The 19,009-nt window shown below is 36.6% G+C and overlaps 1 protein-coding gene across 1 annotated transcript; it reads left to right on the top strand.

Annotated features, from left to right (window-relative positions):
• Positions 1–276: 276 nt before the first annotated feature.
• Positions 277–18,822, top strand: POU1F1 (POU class 1 homeobox 1). Its single transcript, XM_043593893.1, has 6 exons — positions 277–553; positions 2,860–3,009; positions 13,557–13,781; positions 16,156–16,320; positions 17,255–17,315; positions 18,242–18,822. Exons 1-6 carry the CDS (start codon positions 412–414, stop codon positions 18,450–18,452), a joined length of 954 nt encoding a protein of 317 aa, XP_043449828.1. The 5' UTR covers positions 277–411; the 3' UTR covers positions 18,453–18,822.
• Positions 18,823–19,009: the final 187 nt, after the last annotated feature.

Genomic DNA, 19,009 nt, shown 5'->3' with positions numbered 1-19,009 from the left:
GTATTTTTCAATTCACTTTAGGATTATTTCTTTGAGGGACACTTATTTTTGAAGTTCTTGATTCCTTTCTAAAATGTCTGAATTACTGAAGTTGTCAAAGTTTCAGATTTCTCCCTTTCCGTCCATCTATACCCCAGAACCAGGTTCCCTCTTGGGCACGGATTATGTGTGGGTGAGGAGGAAGATGGTTCAGAGTGATAAAGCAATACCCCTGGGAAAAAGACGATTAACATGTAGAAAGGGATTTCCCTGCAGTATAAATACCAGCACGCGCCCTCCTGGTTGCTTCAGAGCCTTCCTGATGTATATATGCAGGTAGTGAGATTTGAAACGGCCCTTTGAAACAGTAATATAATCAAACTCTGATTTGGGGAGCAGCAGTTCTCCTCCTTTTTCTACTCTCTTGTGGGAATGAGTTGCCAACCTTTTACTTCGGCTGATACCTTTATACCTCTGAATTCCGAGTCTTCTGCAACTCTGCCTCTGATAATGCATCACAGCGCTGCCGAGTGCCTCCCGGTCTCCAACCACGCCACCAATGTGATGTCTACAGGTACTGACTCCCATCCGGGTCTCCGTGCGGCTGGGCCTAAAGGTTTCAGGATGGATCCTTTGGATCTTGTTAGCTTAGAATCTCCTCGCTTCTTTTATTTTCTCCTTTAATTTAAGTTAAATATTAAGTACATTTAGAAAGCCAAAGTACCTAAGAAATTGTTAAAGAACTATTAGTAAGCGTTGTAATTTCAATTGTTGGTTTTATTATAAAGAGGATTTTCTACATAACAGTGAGTCTGGGTGTTTTTAATCCAAAAAGCATTTTTATGTAAGCATTTATGGATCAAGAGCAAACTAAAGCAATAGCCTAAATAGTGTTTAAAAGGTGTTACTTCTTTATCTTAAAGATATATTTGGTTTTACCATGTCCAAAAACAGCCATATACCTCACAGTAAACACAACTGAATGATTCCCAATATCAAAACTACGGATTTCAAAGAATAAAATAATTAAATGATTTTAACAAACATATTTTTAGCATAATTCAAAATTCAAAAATCAAAACTAGAAGACACATGTAACATTTAGAACCCATAAAACTGAGTTAAAATCTCTCAAAACTGAGTTCTGAAGAGACTTCAATCTCTAACGAAATTTTAATATTTTCTTACAGAACTTTCTTATGTAAAAATTAAACTTGAAAATTTGAATATATTGTCTCAAATACAAATAGGTATGTGTTGCTAATGCACCCTTTCTTTATGCAGTAACAAAGTTTTTAAAGTAGATTTATAAGCGGACAAAGTTTTGAATTAAGTAAATTTCTTTCATAAGTAAGTTTGGGATTAATCTGCAGCTGAATTTTTTTTTTAAATCTAGAGAGTATGTATCTGGATTGTGGTAAAATTATTAATGTAGAGGGTTTTTTTTTTCATCTACCAAAGATTCTCATAATTTAAATAAAAAGGCAATAATGGAAGTCTCCCAAACATATTTTTTGGAAAATATAATAAAGTATTTTAACCAAAAATATGTGCTATAATTAAATGTAAGCAGTTATCACAGTTAATTGTATATTTTAAATAATAGATATATCTATTCTAAGTATATATTTAAATAATATTTACATGATTATAGCATTTGATTTTATAATTTTTCCATCAGACCAAATTATAATATACTAGGTAAGGAAGTAGAAATAATGCCTATAATGAAAAGAGCATTGGATATAACATGGGTTTCATGTTTGTTTAATTTTGGATTGCATAGTGAGATTTTTATATTTGATCATTATAATATAAAATATTATAATATAAAATTACTTCAGTTCTTTCTACATGTCAATTTTAAAATGAAAATTTGAAGATTTATCAATAGTAAGAGCAATGTTGCTTTCTGGTGACCTCATATCTCTAATCACTAGATTGTATCTCAGAATTTTCAAAGGATTCTAATTCTATACTTAATAATATCTTATATTTATTCAAGAATTTATAATCATATTTATGCAAACCTATCACTATGTTCAGGATATGAAGGAAAAATGAGGAAATACATAAGGAGTGGTTTTATTGTCAATACCCATACTTTTAGTCAACTTGGTGATTCATGCTTAAAGCTTGATTAAAGTTTAGCAATTCAAATTTATTTTCATAATACACATTGATTCCACAAGACAAGTAAAACTATGAATGAGGTAATATTTATATACTGTTTTCAAACTTTATAGATCTCAAGTCACTCAACAATTTTTTTTGACCAGCTTTATTATTAGAATTTTTGCATTGATTGTGGGCATCCAGAAAACTTCTTGATTTCAACATCAACATAAAGACATCATCCACTGTCATGGATTTTTCATCAACATCTGCATTTAGTGGGGTTTTTATGATTGTATCCAAATAGAGACCAGTTGCTTGGCCATTTTCTCTTTGATGGAAGAAATTGTTAGGAGAATAGAGATAATGACTGTTCAAGAGTTGGTTTATGTATCCATTCTTCTAGAGAAAACCACTATATACAACCATATTATACAAGAATTTTACGAGATTATTTCTCCAGTTTATTGCAATGTGTATATGAGATGGAACCTACAAGAATTCTGCAACTCCCAATTGGCCAATGTCCAAGCCGGTCAGTCACCCCTCATAGAGTACAACATAATTAAAGATTGTTATCATCCACATTGATAATTTATGATCTGGTTACCTAAGACAAAATTTGATTTCTGCTTTTAGCCTCCTCAGCAGAGAATTTCCCCCAAGTGAAAACAAATCATTGCCATATAACTTTAAGAATCCCATAAATGTGTCTTTTTGCAATGAAATGACTGTGTCTTGAATCCTCATACATTTTCTTACCAGTCCCATCTATTTTGTCTTTGATCCAAACTCCTAAATGTTTGCGTGCATATTTCCTGGTGACATCGTTGGGAAACACAGCAACAGGACTTCATTATTCTGTTCCTTCCTGTCATTATGGAAACCAGCCATCGACCTATGGAGTGATGGCAGGTAAGAAAAATTGTCTGCATTTGTGAGGTTGAGTCTGGGGACACTAAGGTGGGTTTCTTGGGTCTGAGAGAATCTTATTTATTATTTTTTATTCTCAACTTAGTTAACATACAGCGTAGTCTTGGCTTCAGGAGGGTCTGAGGGAACCTTTAGCAGAATGTGTCATGAAATTCTTATCGCTTAACCTTGGAAATTGCTGGTAAACCACTACTTACTGAAATGTTCCCTAATATGTGATACCTTCAGAGATCATAATGGTTACACCTGATTGCCCTTATTCTACATAACCCTGAACTTCTGTGCTTCACTCTTTTGTTTGCTTTGTATGAATTTTACTCTAATTCATTACTGCCAAACTGCAGATTGCCACTTGATGTTATTGATGTTACTTATGTCACCAGTTATAATATGGTTGTGACTAGCCTCTCGTGCTTATTTAAGTTTAAACATAAACTAGCTAAAATAAGGTCAAATTTAAAATTTAGTTCCTCGGTTGCAGTAGCCACATTTCAAGTGTTAATAAACTCATGTGGCTACCAAAGCAGACAGCACAGACTTCTACAACATCTCCCTCATTGCAGTATTTCTTCTGGACATTTGGCCCGTGAAGGTAAATAAGACATTGAAAGCTAAGAGTGAATCGTAGCGGCTTTAGTGATAGTTGTTTAAAGCTGTGGCAGCTCTGAGTTGTTGTTAGTCTTAAATGAGATTGAAATAGTTGAAGTTACTTTTGTTTTTCCTCTGGACAAAAAAGCATCACTAGACCAAGGTTAATTATTTATTGATGCTTGTATGAAAGCACTGATAACACATTTCTTAACAGGAAAATCTGACCTAATCTATTCATAACAAACCTTATGACTTAATTTTAAGATATGGCCAGACAAAAGATTTTAAGGGTTTAATAAAGTACACAATTTTGTATACATATTTTTTGGGTATTCTTTGACCTTTTATATTGGTTACTACAGGGAGAGAAACCTTATGGGTGACAATAAACTACTGAAGTTCTGTGTGAGAAAATAAGAGAGAGAGTATGTGTGATACTGAGGGAGAAGCTTTAGATAAATGAATCCTATATTAAGGAAATCTTTTTTTTTTTTTAGTTTACTTATTTTGATAGGAAGAGAGAGAATCCCAAGCAGGCTCCATGCTGTCAGCTCGAGCCCCATGTGGAGCTTGATCTCAGGAAAAATGAGATCATGATCTAAGCAGAAATCAAGAGTCAGACACTTAACTGACCGAGCCACCCAAGCACTCTTGAGGAAATCTTTTCTAACTGCTGTGTCTTGTTATCAGCCCTAATAAGTGATGGGGGGGGGGGGGGAAACCCATGGATTTACAGCTATAAATTTGAAATAAAATTTAACAAGTATTTTAGTTCAACATTTAATTTCTCCAATTTTTTTCATGTTGAGACTAAATAAAACATTAAAACTTAAAGCTATTCCAGAAACAATGTTCTCCACTTACATTCCGTCAATGAGCATTCTACATAAACTAGTATCCTCACCTTTATGGTAAGATGAAGACTAATGAAGACCTGTAAGTCCTAGTATCTTTTTTTAGTAATTATGAAATGGGGATGGCCATATTTTTCCCCTTGGAAGACTGATTATTTATGATTCATATATTTAGTAGTTAGTCAGTATTCATGGTTAATGAGAACAGCCCTTGTTGATGATAAGCTACTCTCATTATAAACATAGTAGAATGTGCATTGAGCCACTAGAGGTGTAGGCAGAATGCTTTGTATGGCCCACACCACATTGGGATCTTGAAGACCAGATGTGACCAGCACATGGCTGTACGCGACTGTCTCTTGGAGGAGCAGCCTTGCTGACCACAAAGCCAGGTCCAACTTGAGATGCCTTCGAAACTAGCAACAGGTGGCAGAGGATGGAGGTTCACCACAGACCAAACACTGAGATGGTTTTTGCTACCACCTCCCTACCCCTTGAGGCTACTGCCCTAGTGGGTTTGCAGCTGGCCTGAGAATTCTAACCCGTTTCTAGTTTCCAGGCCCAGGCTCACAATGAGAGTCCACAGGCAGTGGGGGCTGTACTGACAAGCCCCTCGGCAGGCACTCAGCAAACCCTCTTCCTCACTGCAGTTGAAAAGGAGAGTTTCCAGAAAAGCCCTTTAAAATGATCCAAAGCCTGCGTTAGTGACATGAACAGCAACATGGTCATGCTAAGACTTGAATGTATCACTAGAGTCTTAAAAGTATTTATATTTAGTCACCGAAAGAAAAACTCACCGTGGCAAGCATCGAGATTATATTTGAGTATCTTTTGAGAGTGATATGCTTTATTATTGGAATGTCATTATTTTGACATATATTTAGTATTGGTTTTTGCATCATAGATTAAACCCCAGAAAATCTGAACTCTTCTGTCTTTATCCCCAGAGAAGCTACACAAATTGAGTTATAAAACACAGGAATTCAAAAATAAGAGCACAGAGATATAAAATACACCAGAGAAACCTGGCTATGTCATTGGAATTTTCTGAGAAGCCTCAGAGCATTCATCAAATCAGCCACTTGCCCACACTCCGCAGAAGCGTCTTATTATGTACAATAAAGACAGGTTTATTGTCATGTATGCGATATGAAAGGAATCTAGAGAAAGACATATATTTCAAAGGATGTGAAATTGCTTTATTTTACTGTGGTACTCTTATACCCGTACTCTGATGCTTACATTTAGTTTGAATGTTTTGTTAAATTAATAACCCACTGGAAGGGAAGAGCTATAGCTAATATTTGTTAAGGTTAGTAGGGAGGATTTTTTAAATTATGAAATGAATCCACCATGCCTTATCCATATGTGGGCACACCAAAGAGAAAGATTCATTGGGAACGATGAATTAGCCACACCATGGGCTAATTACAAACCTGTTCAAGTCACTTAGCCTCTCTGAGTTTCAATCTCTTCCTATCTGAGTTGTGGTGAGAGCTACAACTTTATTGAGGTTGAATTGGGGCAATTTTGTACCAACTTGACCTGGCTTTCCCATGATCTTCTCTTTAGATACTGTTGCAGCTAAATGCCTTCTTCTGTCCCTTCATCCCTGATAATTTAGATTATTCAACAGCCTACAACATGGATAACAGGAAACAGTGAATTAAAATTGCTCTTTAAGGGGAGGCTGGTGGCTCAGTAGGTTGAGCGTCCAACTCTTGACTTTGGCTCCAGTCATGATCCCAGAATCATGGGATTGAGCCCTATGTGGGATTCCGCACAAGCAAAGAGCCTGCTTAAGATTCTCTCTCTCTTCCTCTGCCCCTCTCCCCTACTCTCTTTATTTAAAATAAAAAAATTTTTCAATGTCAATTTAAAAAATTTTTAAAAAGCTCTTCAAAGTCTCTTCTAGATGAACACAACACAACACAAAAGAACAACAAAAAGACCTCAAATGCTAATTCTTGAGTATTTGAAATTGTTTCTCTTCTCCAGTTTCTGAAGGGGGGTGAAAGCTAGGCAACACGCTCAGTGGGCTGTCCGCTCTGCCCACCATCCTGGGGAAACTGAGCAAATCAGTGGCACAGTAATGTGTGTTAAACACAGCAAGGTCATATTATATAACGGCCAAGCCAAAATGAGGTATGAGAGTCCTCACTTAAAAATTAATTTAAAGAGGGGGGCTCCTGGGTGGCTCAGTCGGTTGGGCGTCTGACTTCGGCTCAGGTCATGATCTCACAGTTCGTGAGTTCGAGCCCCGCGTCGGGCTCTGTGCTGGCAGCTCGGAGCCTGGAGCCTGTTTCAGATTCTGTGTCTCCCTCTCTCTGACCCTCCCCTGTTCATGCTCTGTCTCTCCCTGTCTCAAAAATAAATAAAACATTAAAAAAAATAATTTCAAGAGAAAAGTAAAATAGCTGAGGTTTGGAAAGATGAATTTTTTTTAAGTTTATTTTTGAGAAAGAAAGGAAATGGGGGAGGGGCAGAGAGAGAGGGAGATGCAGAATCCAAAGCAGGCTCCAGGCTCTGAGCTGTCAGCACAAAGCCTGACACGGGGCTAGAACCCACGAACTGTGAGATTATGACCTGAGCTGAAGTTGGAAGCGTAACTGACTGAACCATCCAGGCACCCGCATTGTTTTGTTTTGTTTCTTTTTAATAATAAGTGAATAAGAAAAGATAATTATGACCGAAAATGCCCTCTCTAACTGCTCGTATGCAATAGACAACAGAAATCAGTTTGATGGTTGACATAGAGAAATAGTCAACTTTGGAGCCCAGCTCTCATTCTGAAGTTGTTTTCTTTCCTCTTCTCCTCCTTTGTCTCCCCCTCTGCAGTTCCTCGTTCCTCCCCCACTCCTTCCTTCCTCTTCCTTTCTCTTCTTCCTTCTTTCTCCTCCTTTTTTCTACTTCTCCTTTTTTGTTTTGTTTCTCCCTAACTTGTTCTGGTGGTGTTGACTCTGAGGGAGGAAGTAATTCTGAAGGTTTGGGGTTTTTGTTTGTTTGTTTGTTTTTTAACCTCTGAATCAGAAAAAACTGTTTCATAGCAGTAACATGAGGCATTTTCCCTAAGTTTTCTTAGTCTCTCAACTACTCAATTTGATCACTGTAGCAGGAAAGCATTCCCAGGCCACGTGGAAACAAATGGGCATGGCTGTGTTCCAAATAAATTACAAAACCATGCAGAGGATCCCTGCTGTATATGGATAAGATTTTCCCTGTGCATAGAAAAGATCACAATTGGGGCGCCTGGGTGGCGCAGTCGGTTAAGCGTCCGACTTCAGCCAGGTCACAATCTCGTGGTCCGTGAGTTCGAGCCCCGCGTCAGGCTCTGGGCTGATGGCTCAGAGCCTGGAGCCTGTTTCCGATTCTGTGTCTCCCTCTCTCTCTGCCCCTCCCCCGTTCATGCTCTGTCTCTCTCTGTCCCAAAAATAAATAAACGTTGAAAAAAAAAATTAAAAAAAAAAAAAAAAAAAAAAAAAGAAAAGATCACAATTCACACTTCTGGTTTGCCTCACTTGGTCAGGTGTGAAGAAAAACAAACAAATAAATAAATAAATGAATGGACCTAAACCAGACAGAGACCCAGTAAAAAAAGAGAACTACAGGCCAATATCCCTGATGAATGTGGATGCAAAAATTCTCAATAAGATACTAGCAAATCGAATTCAATGGCATATAAAAAGAATTATTCACCATGATCAAGTGGGATTCACTCCTGGGATGCAGGGCTGGTTCAACATTCGCAAATCAATCAACGTGATACATCACATTAACAAAAAAAGAGAAAAAAAAAAATGAATGGAAACATTGAAATACACATTCCTTTGCATGTCTCCAGCAAAATGGTGAATTTTACTGTGTCCCTCTGGTTCCCCTGTGTGTTCTTGTAAGGCTTCAAGTCCAGACCCTCAGAGACATTGTCAGCATCCAGAGCCACGTGCTCCGGAAGAGCAATTCGCCCCATACCATAGTGTGTTGAACCAGCCACCTCGGCCTCCCCATTGCTAGCTTTAAAAGATTTACCTCTTTTCTTCTCCCACGTCCGCCACATGGAAATCTATGACCCGGCAATTTAGGAAAGCTTTTGTGAGGAGCACCTGGGTGGCTCTGTCCATTAAGCATTCTGCTCAGGTCTTGATCTCACAGTTTGTGAGTTCAAGCCCCACATCTGGCTGAGCACTGATGGTACAAGGTTCTCTCTCTCCCTCCCTCTCTTCCCCTTCCCTGCTCGTGCCCTCTCCCTCTCTCAACACAAATAAAAGAAAGGTTTGGGTGGATTAATCTACAACATGAAAATATACTTCAGACTGTAAAGAAGGTGCAAACACTTCCAAGAGGTTTAGCTGTGTGCTTCTCTAGGCTCACACTGCTTTATCCGTGTTTTGGAAATTGTTTATGAGACTCTGGCTACAGAGGATTCATTGCTTCTTTTATCTTCTTCCCATTTTTAAAAATTTTTTTGGGCGCCTGGGTGGCGCAGTCGGTTAAGCGTCCGACTTCAGCCAGGTCACGATCTCGCAGTCCATGAGTTCGAGCCCCGCGTCAGGCTCTGGGCTGATGGCTCAGAGCCTGGAGCCTGTTTCCGATTCTGTGTCTCCCTCTCTCTCTGCCCCTCCCCCATTCATGCTCTGTCTCTCTCTGTCCCAAAAATAAATAAACGTTGAAAAAAAAATTTTTTTTATGACATCTCTTTTTTAACATTTATTTACTTTTGAGAGAGACAGAGCATGAGCAGGGCAGGGGCAGAGAGAGAGGAGACAAAATCCGAAGCAGGCTCCAGGCTCTGAGCTGTCAGGACAGAGCCTCACACGGGCCCAAACCCACGAACCGTGAGATCATGACCTGAGCCGAAGTTGGATGCTTAGCCAACTTACCCAGGTGCCCTGTTTTTGTTTTTGTTTTTAATCAGTGCTTCAGAAAGATTTAATATCTTTCCATACATACCCTGCCAGTCACTGTCCACTCTCCCCCAAATATAGGATCATATGAGACACACAGCACTTTGCCTTTGCTTATGACTGTCATGAATTTCTGTTTAAACTTAATTCCAGGAGAAATGTGTCTGTGCAGATAACTGTGGATATATTCACTTAATGAAAAATGCAAACATATCACACATTGTGTTTTCCTTTGCTCTGGATGCCAAACCTTTGAACATAGTATCTCCTGTGTACTTTTCATGGACTCACGTTCGTATTTATATTTTAAATGTTGATTTTCCCAGAGTATTTTTTAAGTTTATTTATTTATTTTGAGAGAGAGAGGGTGAGAGACAATGCAGGGGAGAGGCAGAGAGAGAATCCCAAGCAGGGTCTGAACTGTCAGATGCAGGGCTCAAACTCATGGACTGTGAGATCATGACGTGAGCCGAAATCAAGAGTCAGATGCTTAAGGGACTCAGCCACTCAGGCACCCCTTTCCAGGGTATTTATAATGTATAAACTACCTCTATAATTTTCCAGAATTAGAGGTGGCTCTCTTCTAATATTTTGATAAGCTATATTTTCATCTGAAAGTATATGTTTAATGTAGCCAAATATATTTAAACTGCAGATGTCTTTAAAGGAAAGTACACTTGGCTTACCTGAGTACAGGTTGCCTAAAAATTGAATGAGGTGATTATTTCAGTGTGGTTTATTACAGTGCTCATTGGATTTTAGATCTGGTTTTAGCTGTATAGTTGGTTCATTGTAGCATCCAATGGAGGTTGTTTAACTTCCTTTTACTTAAATTTTCTAACTTTTAAATTGTGAATAAAATTTGTTTCTATTTCACTTATATAAAGACAAGATGACAAGTGTGAAATGGACACAGCACAAAGTATCACGTAGATTTGTAGCAGTGTGTGACTATGGTCAGCAAGAAAAATCAAAAACGATGACCACAAAGGCTAATAAATTCAGACCTTATGGCATAGCATATAAAAGATATGTAACAAATTATTTATGGAAAATAAAAATTTGACTTAGATAAAATGAGTTATCTGAAGTGCTTTAAAATACATTAAATGTGTAAAATCACACAACAGACGGCACATATACATACACAGTGGGATATTACTCTGCCTTAAAGAATGAGGTGGCCGTTTGTCATGGATGGAGCTAGAGTATTATGCTAACTGAAATAAGTCAGAGAAAGACAAATACCAAATGAGTTTACTTATATGTGGAATCTAAAAAAACAAATGAACGAACAAAGCAGAAACAGACCCATATATACAAAGAAAAAACTGATGGTTGCCAGAGGAAAAAGGGAGAGACATGGGCAAAATGGGTGAGGGGGAGTAGGAGATACAGGCTTCCAGGTATGGAATGAGTAAGCCACAGGGATGAAAGGTAGAGCACAAGGAATGTGGTCAATGATATTGCTTAAAATTTTTTTTTAATGTTTATTTTTGAGACAGAGAGCATGAACAGGGGAGGGTCAGAGAGAGAGGGAGACACAGAATGTGAAGCAGGCTCCAGGCTCTGAGCTGTCAGCACAGAGCCCGACGTGGGGCTCGAACTCACGGACTGTGAGATCATGACCTGAGCCGAAGTCAGACGCTCAACCGACTGAGCCACCCAGGCACCCCTGTGGTCAATGATATTGTAACAGCATCATCTGGTGACAGATGGCAGTAGCTATACTTAGAGCAAGCACAGCAAACAGAGTCGTCCAATCACTATGGCATATACCTGAACCAACGTAACATTGTCAAATATACTTCAATACAAAAAATAATAAAATAGTAAGGTAGAGAAAAAACCTCAGCAGCTTATTTTTTTCTCGCTGCTTTTACTCTTTCTCATAGTACTTCATCATTAAGTGTCTTGAGTGACATTTGGTGTTTCTGAATGATACAAGAAGTGAAGATTGTTTTCATATATCTGAGTACCAACTCTTAAAGCCTAAGTGGAAGCAAAGTCTTGAGATAAATATTAAGCAAATCCTAAAATAAACATGATCGGTTTCCTTTTATGTAATTTCTTTTACTTCCACTAGCAGAAATGCAAAGCTAATAGAAATTAGTAAACATTGGGACACCTGGGTGGCTCAGTCAGTTGAGTGTCCGACTTCGGCTCAGGTCATAATCTCATGGTTCATGAGTTAAAGCCCCACATCGACCTCTGACCGCTCAGAGCCTGGAGGCTGCTTCAGATTCTGTGTCTCCCTAGCTCTCTGCCCCTCCACCACTCACTCTCTGTCTCTTTCTCTCTCTCAAAAACAAACATTAAAAAAAAAAGAAATTAATATTTTAAAAATTGATAGAACTGCTTTTGAAAATTTTATCTTGTCTGATCAATATACCACCCACTAAAGCATAGAGTGGACAATTAACTGACTTTAAAAAGTAAAACTGGGTAATTTGGGTTTGTAAAAGAAGCATGAATTTTTTGAGACAGAAATAGTTTCTTTCAAATATATTTCACAGCAGCTAAATTTGTTTTATGCTATTTTTGTTTAACTCCTCACTTGTATATTACTTTGTTCCCAAAAAGGACACAGTCTATGGAAAGGGGCACACTTTATAATTACATATTGTCATATAAATAATGCAAGTCGATCATTTGCTGACTTACACTATTCTTTGGTTATTACATATTGACATATTAATATAAGATTTATATATTCTAGAAAATTACATTATTACTCATGTCTTTGATTTGTGAATGTATTTATAGAAAAATAATAGGTAGCATAAACTTGATATATTTTTTCAGTGTTTCCAAGAATGATTATTGCATACATTCTATAGTAATTTATTTTTAGCTTAAATACTTATTTATACTCATAAGAAAAATGATAAATTACCAAGTATTTTATTTGTATAAAATGTCTTGCTTATACAAGTGTCATTAACTATAAATTGAAGTGAAATCTCTACCAATAAAAACAATGTATTGATGAGGAAAACAGAAATAAAATGTGTCGAAATTTGGCTGATGCTGACCTGTCATCCACCCATGCTCCCCAACTGAGAGTGACTCTCCTTTCCTAGTACAGAATGAGATCTGGAAGAAGTTTTTAAAAAATCACATCTTTTAGTGTTTTTGTGATTTATTCTTTAGCTCAATCAGTTGATCTAATGCTTCATCATTTATGGGCGATTGCCTATCATATCTAGAATTGCACCCTTCCTTGTCATTAGTTTTGCTCCTTCAATAATAATCAAGAAATGATTCCATTATATTGTATACTTTTCAAGAAATCTTGATGCTGACTTTTAACAGGACTTTAAAAATTACCTTTTTTCCTTTCACTCCTTGAATCTGTTTAACCATATTAATGTATTTCATGTTCTCATTATTTTCTTTTCACCTGCCTTTGTTAAAAAAAAAAAGACACGATTATTTTCCCTTGAAATTAAGCATTGACTGATAAAACAGGGGAGCTTCTTAATATTGTAAAATTAATTTTCTAATACTAAGAAAACTTCCCAGCACAGCACTTTAAGCATATGCCTTGTTTATAATAAACATCACAGATTATTTGCGTAATGAATTAAAATAACAGAGATTGAAATCTACATTCCAGTTTTAGTTGAACCTCAGATTCACAGGAACAGGTGTCTTAAGAGAAAAATGAAATAATGGGAAACATACTTCTGAGAGTATTTGCTTATTTCTATTTTAATTATTTGCAATTCCCTGCTTTTTTCCTTTGGCATTATTTTTGTTTTCGCTGCTCTGGGGAAGGTGGAAAAGAAACATCATTTTTACTAAGCTACTCTGACTGCTATTTTAGAAGGCTGAATGTTACTTAACCTTTCAGAACTGTGATAGCTAGGGGCGCCTCGTTGGCTCAGTCAGTTAAGCATCCAACTCGATTTCGGCTCAGGTCATGATCTCACAGTTTCTGAGATCAAGCCCTATGTTGGGCTCTGGGCTGACAGCATGGAGGTGGTTGGGATTCCCTGTCTCCCTCTCTCTCTCTGCTCCTCCCCCTCTCTCTCTTTCTCAAATAAATATGAAAAAAAAATCTTTTTTTACTTTGACAGCTGTAGGGAAATAATGGTTTCAAAGGTGCAAAACTTTTGCTTGTATAGAAATGGCGGACAATTACAAATCCCTTTCCTTTCCTCTCTTTGTTTATTCACAGGTAGCTTAACCCCTTGTCTTTACAAGTTTCCTGACCACACCTTGAGTCATGGCTTTCCTCCCATGCACCAGCCTCTTCTGGCAGAAGACCCCACCGTCACTGATTTCAAGCAGGAACTCAGGCGGAAAAGTAAACTGATTGAAGAGCCGATAGACATGGATTCTCCGGAAATCCGAGAACTTGAGAAATTTGCCAATGAATTTAAAGTGAGAAGAATTAAGTTAGGTATGCACTTTTTAAGAGTAACAGGCATACACCTTAGTCTGCAAATCCTTACTATATTAATGTTCAGTCTCTTATACTCTACTCAGAAGTCTAAGACAGTTCTCATTCTACATCTCTGCTGTGGATATAAGTTACTCCAATTATGGAAATCCTACAAAAACCTTTATCTCCTTGTTAATTCTTAATATCCTAAATACATAGGTTTTTAAATTAATGTTATTTTTTCCCACTTACCTACCTGAAAATTTGTCTAGAAGTACTTGTTTTTCTATTTTATTTGAACTTAGGAATAGATAAGTCATTCATATGATTCGAAGACATAAGGGGCGTAAGTGAAATATATCCTTTCTGTTTGTCTTTCCTGTTTATCAGGTTTCTTTGCATCCTTCCAGAGATACCTTATGTACATATAAGCAACTATAGAGACCTTTCAATATAGATTTTTTTCAAAATATTTTTTATGTTTATTTATTTAGAAGAGGGCTGGACAAAGAGGGAGACAGAGAATCCCGAGCAGGCTCCACGATCAGCAGAGCCTGACATGGAACTCGAACCTATAAACCATGAGATCATGATCTAAACCAAAATCAAGAGTCAGATGCTCAACCAACTGAACCACTCAGGTGCCCCCAGATATTTTTTATTTAACTGTTTATTTTAGAGAGCTTTCCTAATAGTTTTTTTTTAATGGGTCTATCAAATTCCGTCACATGAATTTATTTTTAATCAGTCCCTATTGATGGTAAATTCAGGTCATCTCCAATCTTACATTGTTAAACAGTCCTCCTACAGGGGCATCTGAGTGGCTCATTCGGTTGAGCATCCGACTCTTGATTTTGACTCCAGTCACAATCTCGTGGTGCATGAGTTTGAGCCCCACTTTGGGCTCCATGCTGACAATGCAGAGCCCACTTGGGATTCTCTCTCTCTCTCTCTCTGCCCCTCCCCTGCTTTCACGCTATGTCTCTCTCTAAAACTCATTTTTAAAAAATCCTATGATGATTCACATCATAAATGCCATTTTGTACCTACATAAATTTATATGTAGGACAAGTGTTAAAAACACAATTTCTTAAAGTGTGTGTATTTGTAATTTTGATAGATGTTGTCAAATTGGTCTGTATAGAGGTTGTACCAAATTTTACCACCACGAGTGTCTCTTGGCAAACTGCTCAGAATATAATCTTTATGAAGGCAGGAATTTTTTATTTTTATTTTTCCTTAAAAGCATATCCTTGGCAGTTAGAACAGTGACCGACAGCACACAGAATAAAATTGTTGAAGAAAAATGTGGTTTAATCTTTTGGGTCTTTGCAAATCAGGTAAATCAGATAGGTCAAAGTGGTACCTCACGGTACTTTCATTTTAAATTTGAGTGAAGACTGAAAAGCGGTACTTCATGTGTTTTATAGTCATTTGGAATTCTTTCTCTGTGAACTGTAGATAGCCTTTGAATGCTTTCTATTCAATAGTGTTTTTTTAACATAAAATAACTATAAAAATTAACCTTGATTTAAATTCATGAAGTAGTGTATCTTTTAAATGGATTGAAAATGATAGTTCCACCCTCCGCACCTGTGGAATGAACCACAGGTAATTTTGTAATATTTATTGATGGGCATTGTATGTAACCATTTTATGCATACAGATACATAGCTATAGGCCCTGAATTAATATGCAATGACTATATATGATAAACACAGCAATAGGCATCTTTACAACAACCATTTTCAATGAGCTATTTATATTGCTGTTAATATTTCAAATTCAATGCTGATGGTTGATATCAACTTGTACTCTAAAAATGTTTTGGGACAATCGATGAGGATCTTTGGCCTGAAGCATTACCAAATGATATAATAAATGTCCTCGAAGATACATGTAAAATACTGGGTGATCACGGTCTTGTAATAAACATGTTTTTAGGGAAAGTAAACATAATTCTTAGTTTTACTTGGTACCCTTTAGCAATATAGTTGAAAATTTTATAGTTGAGATAAAAATATTTGTGATATATCATACATTTTATGCATCATATTTAATGCACTGTATTTTTTAGCATATATCGTCGGACATTTAATAAAGACAGCAAAAATGTTTTAGTGTCTTATAAAATGTTTGACACCTCTATCCAATGTCACTAAGTACTGTGAATGGCACACATTCCTGTCTGAATTGTTTTGCCTTCTAGAAAAAATTAACTAAGAGTATTTTTTGAAGTACTTGACAATTCTACATGGAACTTACTAAACAGTTCTAAATTGCCAATGCGTATGCTTAAAAGAAATACTTCATAGTTAAAGACCAAAAGAAAGACCAAAGTGAATCTTTCTTGAACAGCTGGAGCTAATGGGTCTTTATTGCCCTCTCACAGGATACACCCAAACCAATGTTGGGGAAGCCCTGGCAGCTGTGCATGGCTCAGAATTCAGTCAAACGACTATCTGCCGATTTGAAAACCTGCAGCTCAGCTTTAAAAATGCATGCAAACTAAAAGCAATATTATCAAAATGGCTGGAGGAAGCAGAGCAAGTCGGAGGTACTGAAGTTAGATCTCTGAGGGCTGTGTGATGTTTTAACCTAGAAACAATGGTAGGGAAAGACAGATACCATATGTTTTCACTCTTATGTGGATCCTGAGAAACTTAACAGAAGACCATGGGGGAGGGGAAGGAAAAAAAAAAAAAGGTTAGAGAGGGAGGGAGCCAAAGCATAAGAGACTCTTAAAAAGGAGAATGAGCTGAGGGTTGATGGGGGGTGGGAGGGAGGGGAGGTGGGTGGGTGGTGGGCATTGAGGAGGGCACCTATTGGGATGAGCACTGGGTGTTGTATGGAAGCCAATGTGACAATAAATTTCATATTACAAAAAATGTTTCATAATACTAAAAAAAGGAAGGATAATGAAAGCATAGGAATAAGTTTACTGAGAAGGGTAAACCGAGTGAGAAGATAAGCTGTAGAAGAACAGGTTTCTAGATAACGTGGCACAGGCACGAGGTGGTGACATGACTTTTTTTTTTTTTTTAAACACATCCAGATTTTTTGCCTCTGTGCTATACCATAGTGATCGTACAGGAATTTTTATAACCTAATATTACCGTAGGCAGAGAATTTGTACACACCAGTCTTCCAAATAAGTACGTAAGCAATTGCTAATGTAATAAAATTACCTACTCATACTACCATCAAAGCTGGATAAAGAGCAAAGTTTGAGAGCATTTCAATAAAATGTTCTAAGGAAACTATGGTAGGGTCATCATTTATAGACGTTTGTCTTTGCAGAGTTAGTATTTCTGCCTTAACATTTTTGTGTTGGGTCTTGTACTATAAAATAACACAGAATGCAAAACTGTAAAACAAAAATGTATAGACTTTATTTTGCATTGTTTTATAAAGAAAACTTGAAACTCAAATCTGACAGTTTTTTAAAACCTACTTTGTTTTTGCAATTGTTTCTCTTTTCCCCATTACAGCTTTATACAATGAAAAAGTGGGAGCAAATGAAAGGAAAAGGAAGCGAAGAACAACTATAAGGTATTCTTTTGAGACATTAAAAGGTATAGAGGAAATGGAATATATACATATATATATCTATGTATATGTTCATATAGATATATATATAGTGTGTGTGTGTGTGTATATATATATATATATATATATATATGGAAGAGTATTTGAGGATAATATAGGTGCAACATAACACAAATGCATGGTGAATAGAGTCCATTGAAAAAACAAGATTGGTGGAAAAGCATAATTTAATAACCTAGAGCTAGTAATTTTTTAACATTTGATGGAAAAGTATGTTATTTGATTCGAGAACACTCCACAAGTTTTTGGCTAAAACAAGAATTAATTACTTATACAAAGTGTTTATTTCTGCTGTCCTTTCAGATATGTCTTGCTCTGGCAATATGGTATCTATGTTATTAAAAATAGCAAAAGTAGCAATCAGTATTTCAGTCTCTTAAAGTCCAACATGATTCCTTGCATTTCAAGCTAGAAAGACTGTTGGCTCATCTTTTGGTAATTTGTGTGAAAATTACAGAGGAAATGCTAAAATATACATTTTGTTTTGGTCGATGAGTTATTCACTAAATATCTCACCTATTATAAATAACTTAAATGATTTCTGAGGGACATTTAGAAATGCCCACAGAAGTGTTCATTTCCTTTTCAGGAAGTCAGTGCCCTCTAGTGGCACGAAGTTGGATAAACATAGAAAGTCTAAATTCCCTTGTTTCTTCCTGTGACTCTGCTTACGGTACCCTGTGTAACACAAGCATCTAAATGTTCTACAGGCTACACACTTATCTTTGTTGAAGCTTTGGAAATGTTTTCAAAGTCTTTAAATATTTTCATGTTGATATTTATGAAATTCAACATTATTGAATTTTGATCTGCCAAAACATCATTAAAACACCTTAATCTCACCCTTCTCTATACCCCTCCCTACTCAGTATCGCTGCTAAAGATGCTCTGGAGAGACACTTTGGAGAACAGAATAAACCTTCCTCTCAAGAGATCATGCGAATGGCTGAAGAACTGAATCTTGAGAAAGAAGTAGTAAGAGTTTGGTTTTGCAATAGGAGGCAGAGAGAAAAACGGGTGAAAACAAGTCTGAATCAGAGTTTATTTACTATTTCTAAGGAGCACCTTGAATGCAGATAAAATTTACTATTGTGTAACATCCAATTTTTCTGTTTCTCCTTCCTTTCTCTTCCCCAACAAAAATAGAAATTAGTTATTTGGTTGGCTTCAAAAATTTTATATCAACAACTTTTGCAGATACTTTTCTACTTTAAAAAATTAATACAATTTAAATATTGGTGACTTATTTTCTTTAAAATATTCTCAGAAGCCAAACTGTATATTTTTAAGCCAAAGATACCAATAGGAATAAAACAATAATTCTTTCAAAGTCTTTCTCACTCCCTCTTTATCTACACACGCACACATGGAGTGTGCACATGGGTCTTTCAAGATTCCTTTTCCCAAGGCTGTTTATTAGCTTTTTAATATTTCACTCATAATGCTAAATAAAGAATATCACCATAGAAAATACAATTAGAAAATTGTGACCAATGTCCTGTTTATCATCAGCACTAATAGTTTGTTTGAACTAAATTGTTGGCACTTAAGAGCTGGAGGTGTGTTAGAATTTTATTAGTGCTTTTAGGAATAAATCTTAATTAGAAGTGATACTTTTGATCTTTTTATTCTTCCCA

This window comes from Prionailurus bengalensis, chromosome C2 (assembly GCF_016509475.1).
Source record: "Prionailurus bengalensis isolate Pbe53 chromosome C2, Fcat_Pben_1.1_paternal_pri, whole genome shotgun sequence".
NCBI classification, from domain to species: Eukaryota; Metazoa; Chordata; class Mammalia; order Carnivora; family Felidae; genus Prionailurus; species Prionailurus bengalensis.
Note: the sequence above shows the minus strand (reverse complement) of the source record. Positions and strands in the feature narration are given on the sequence as shown.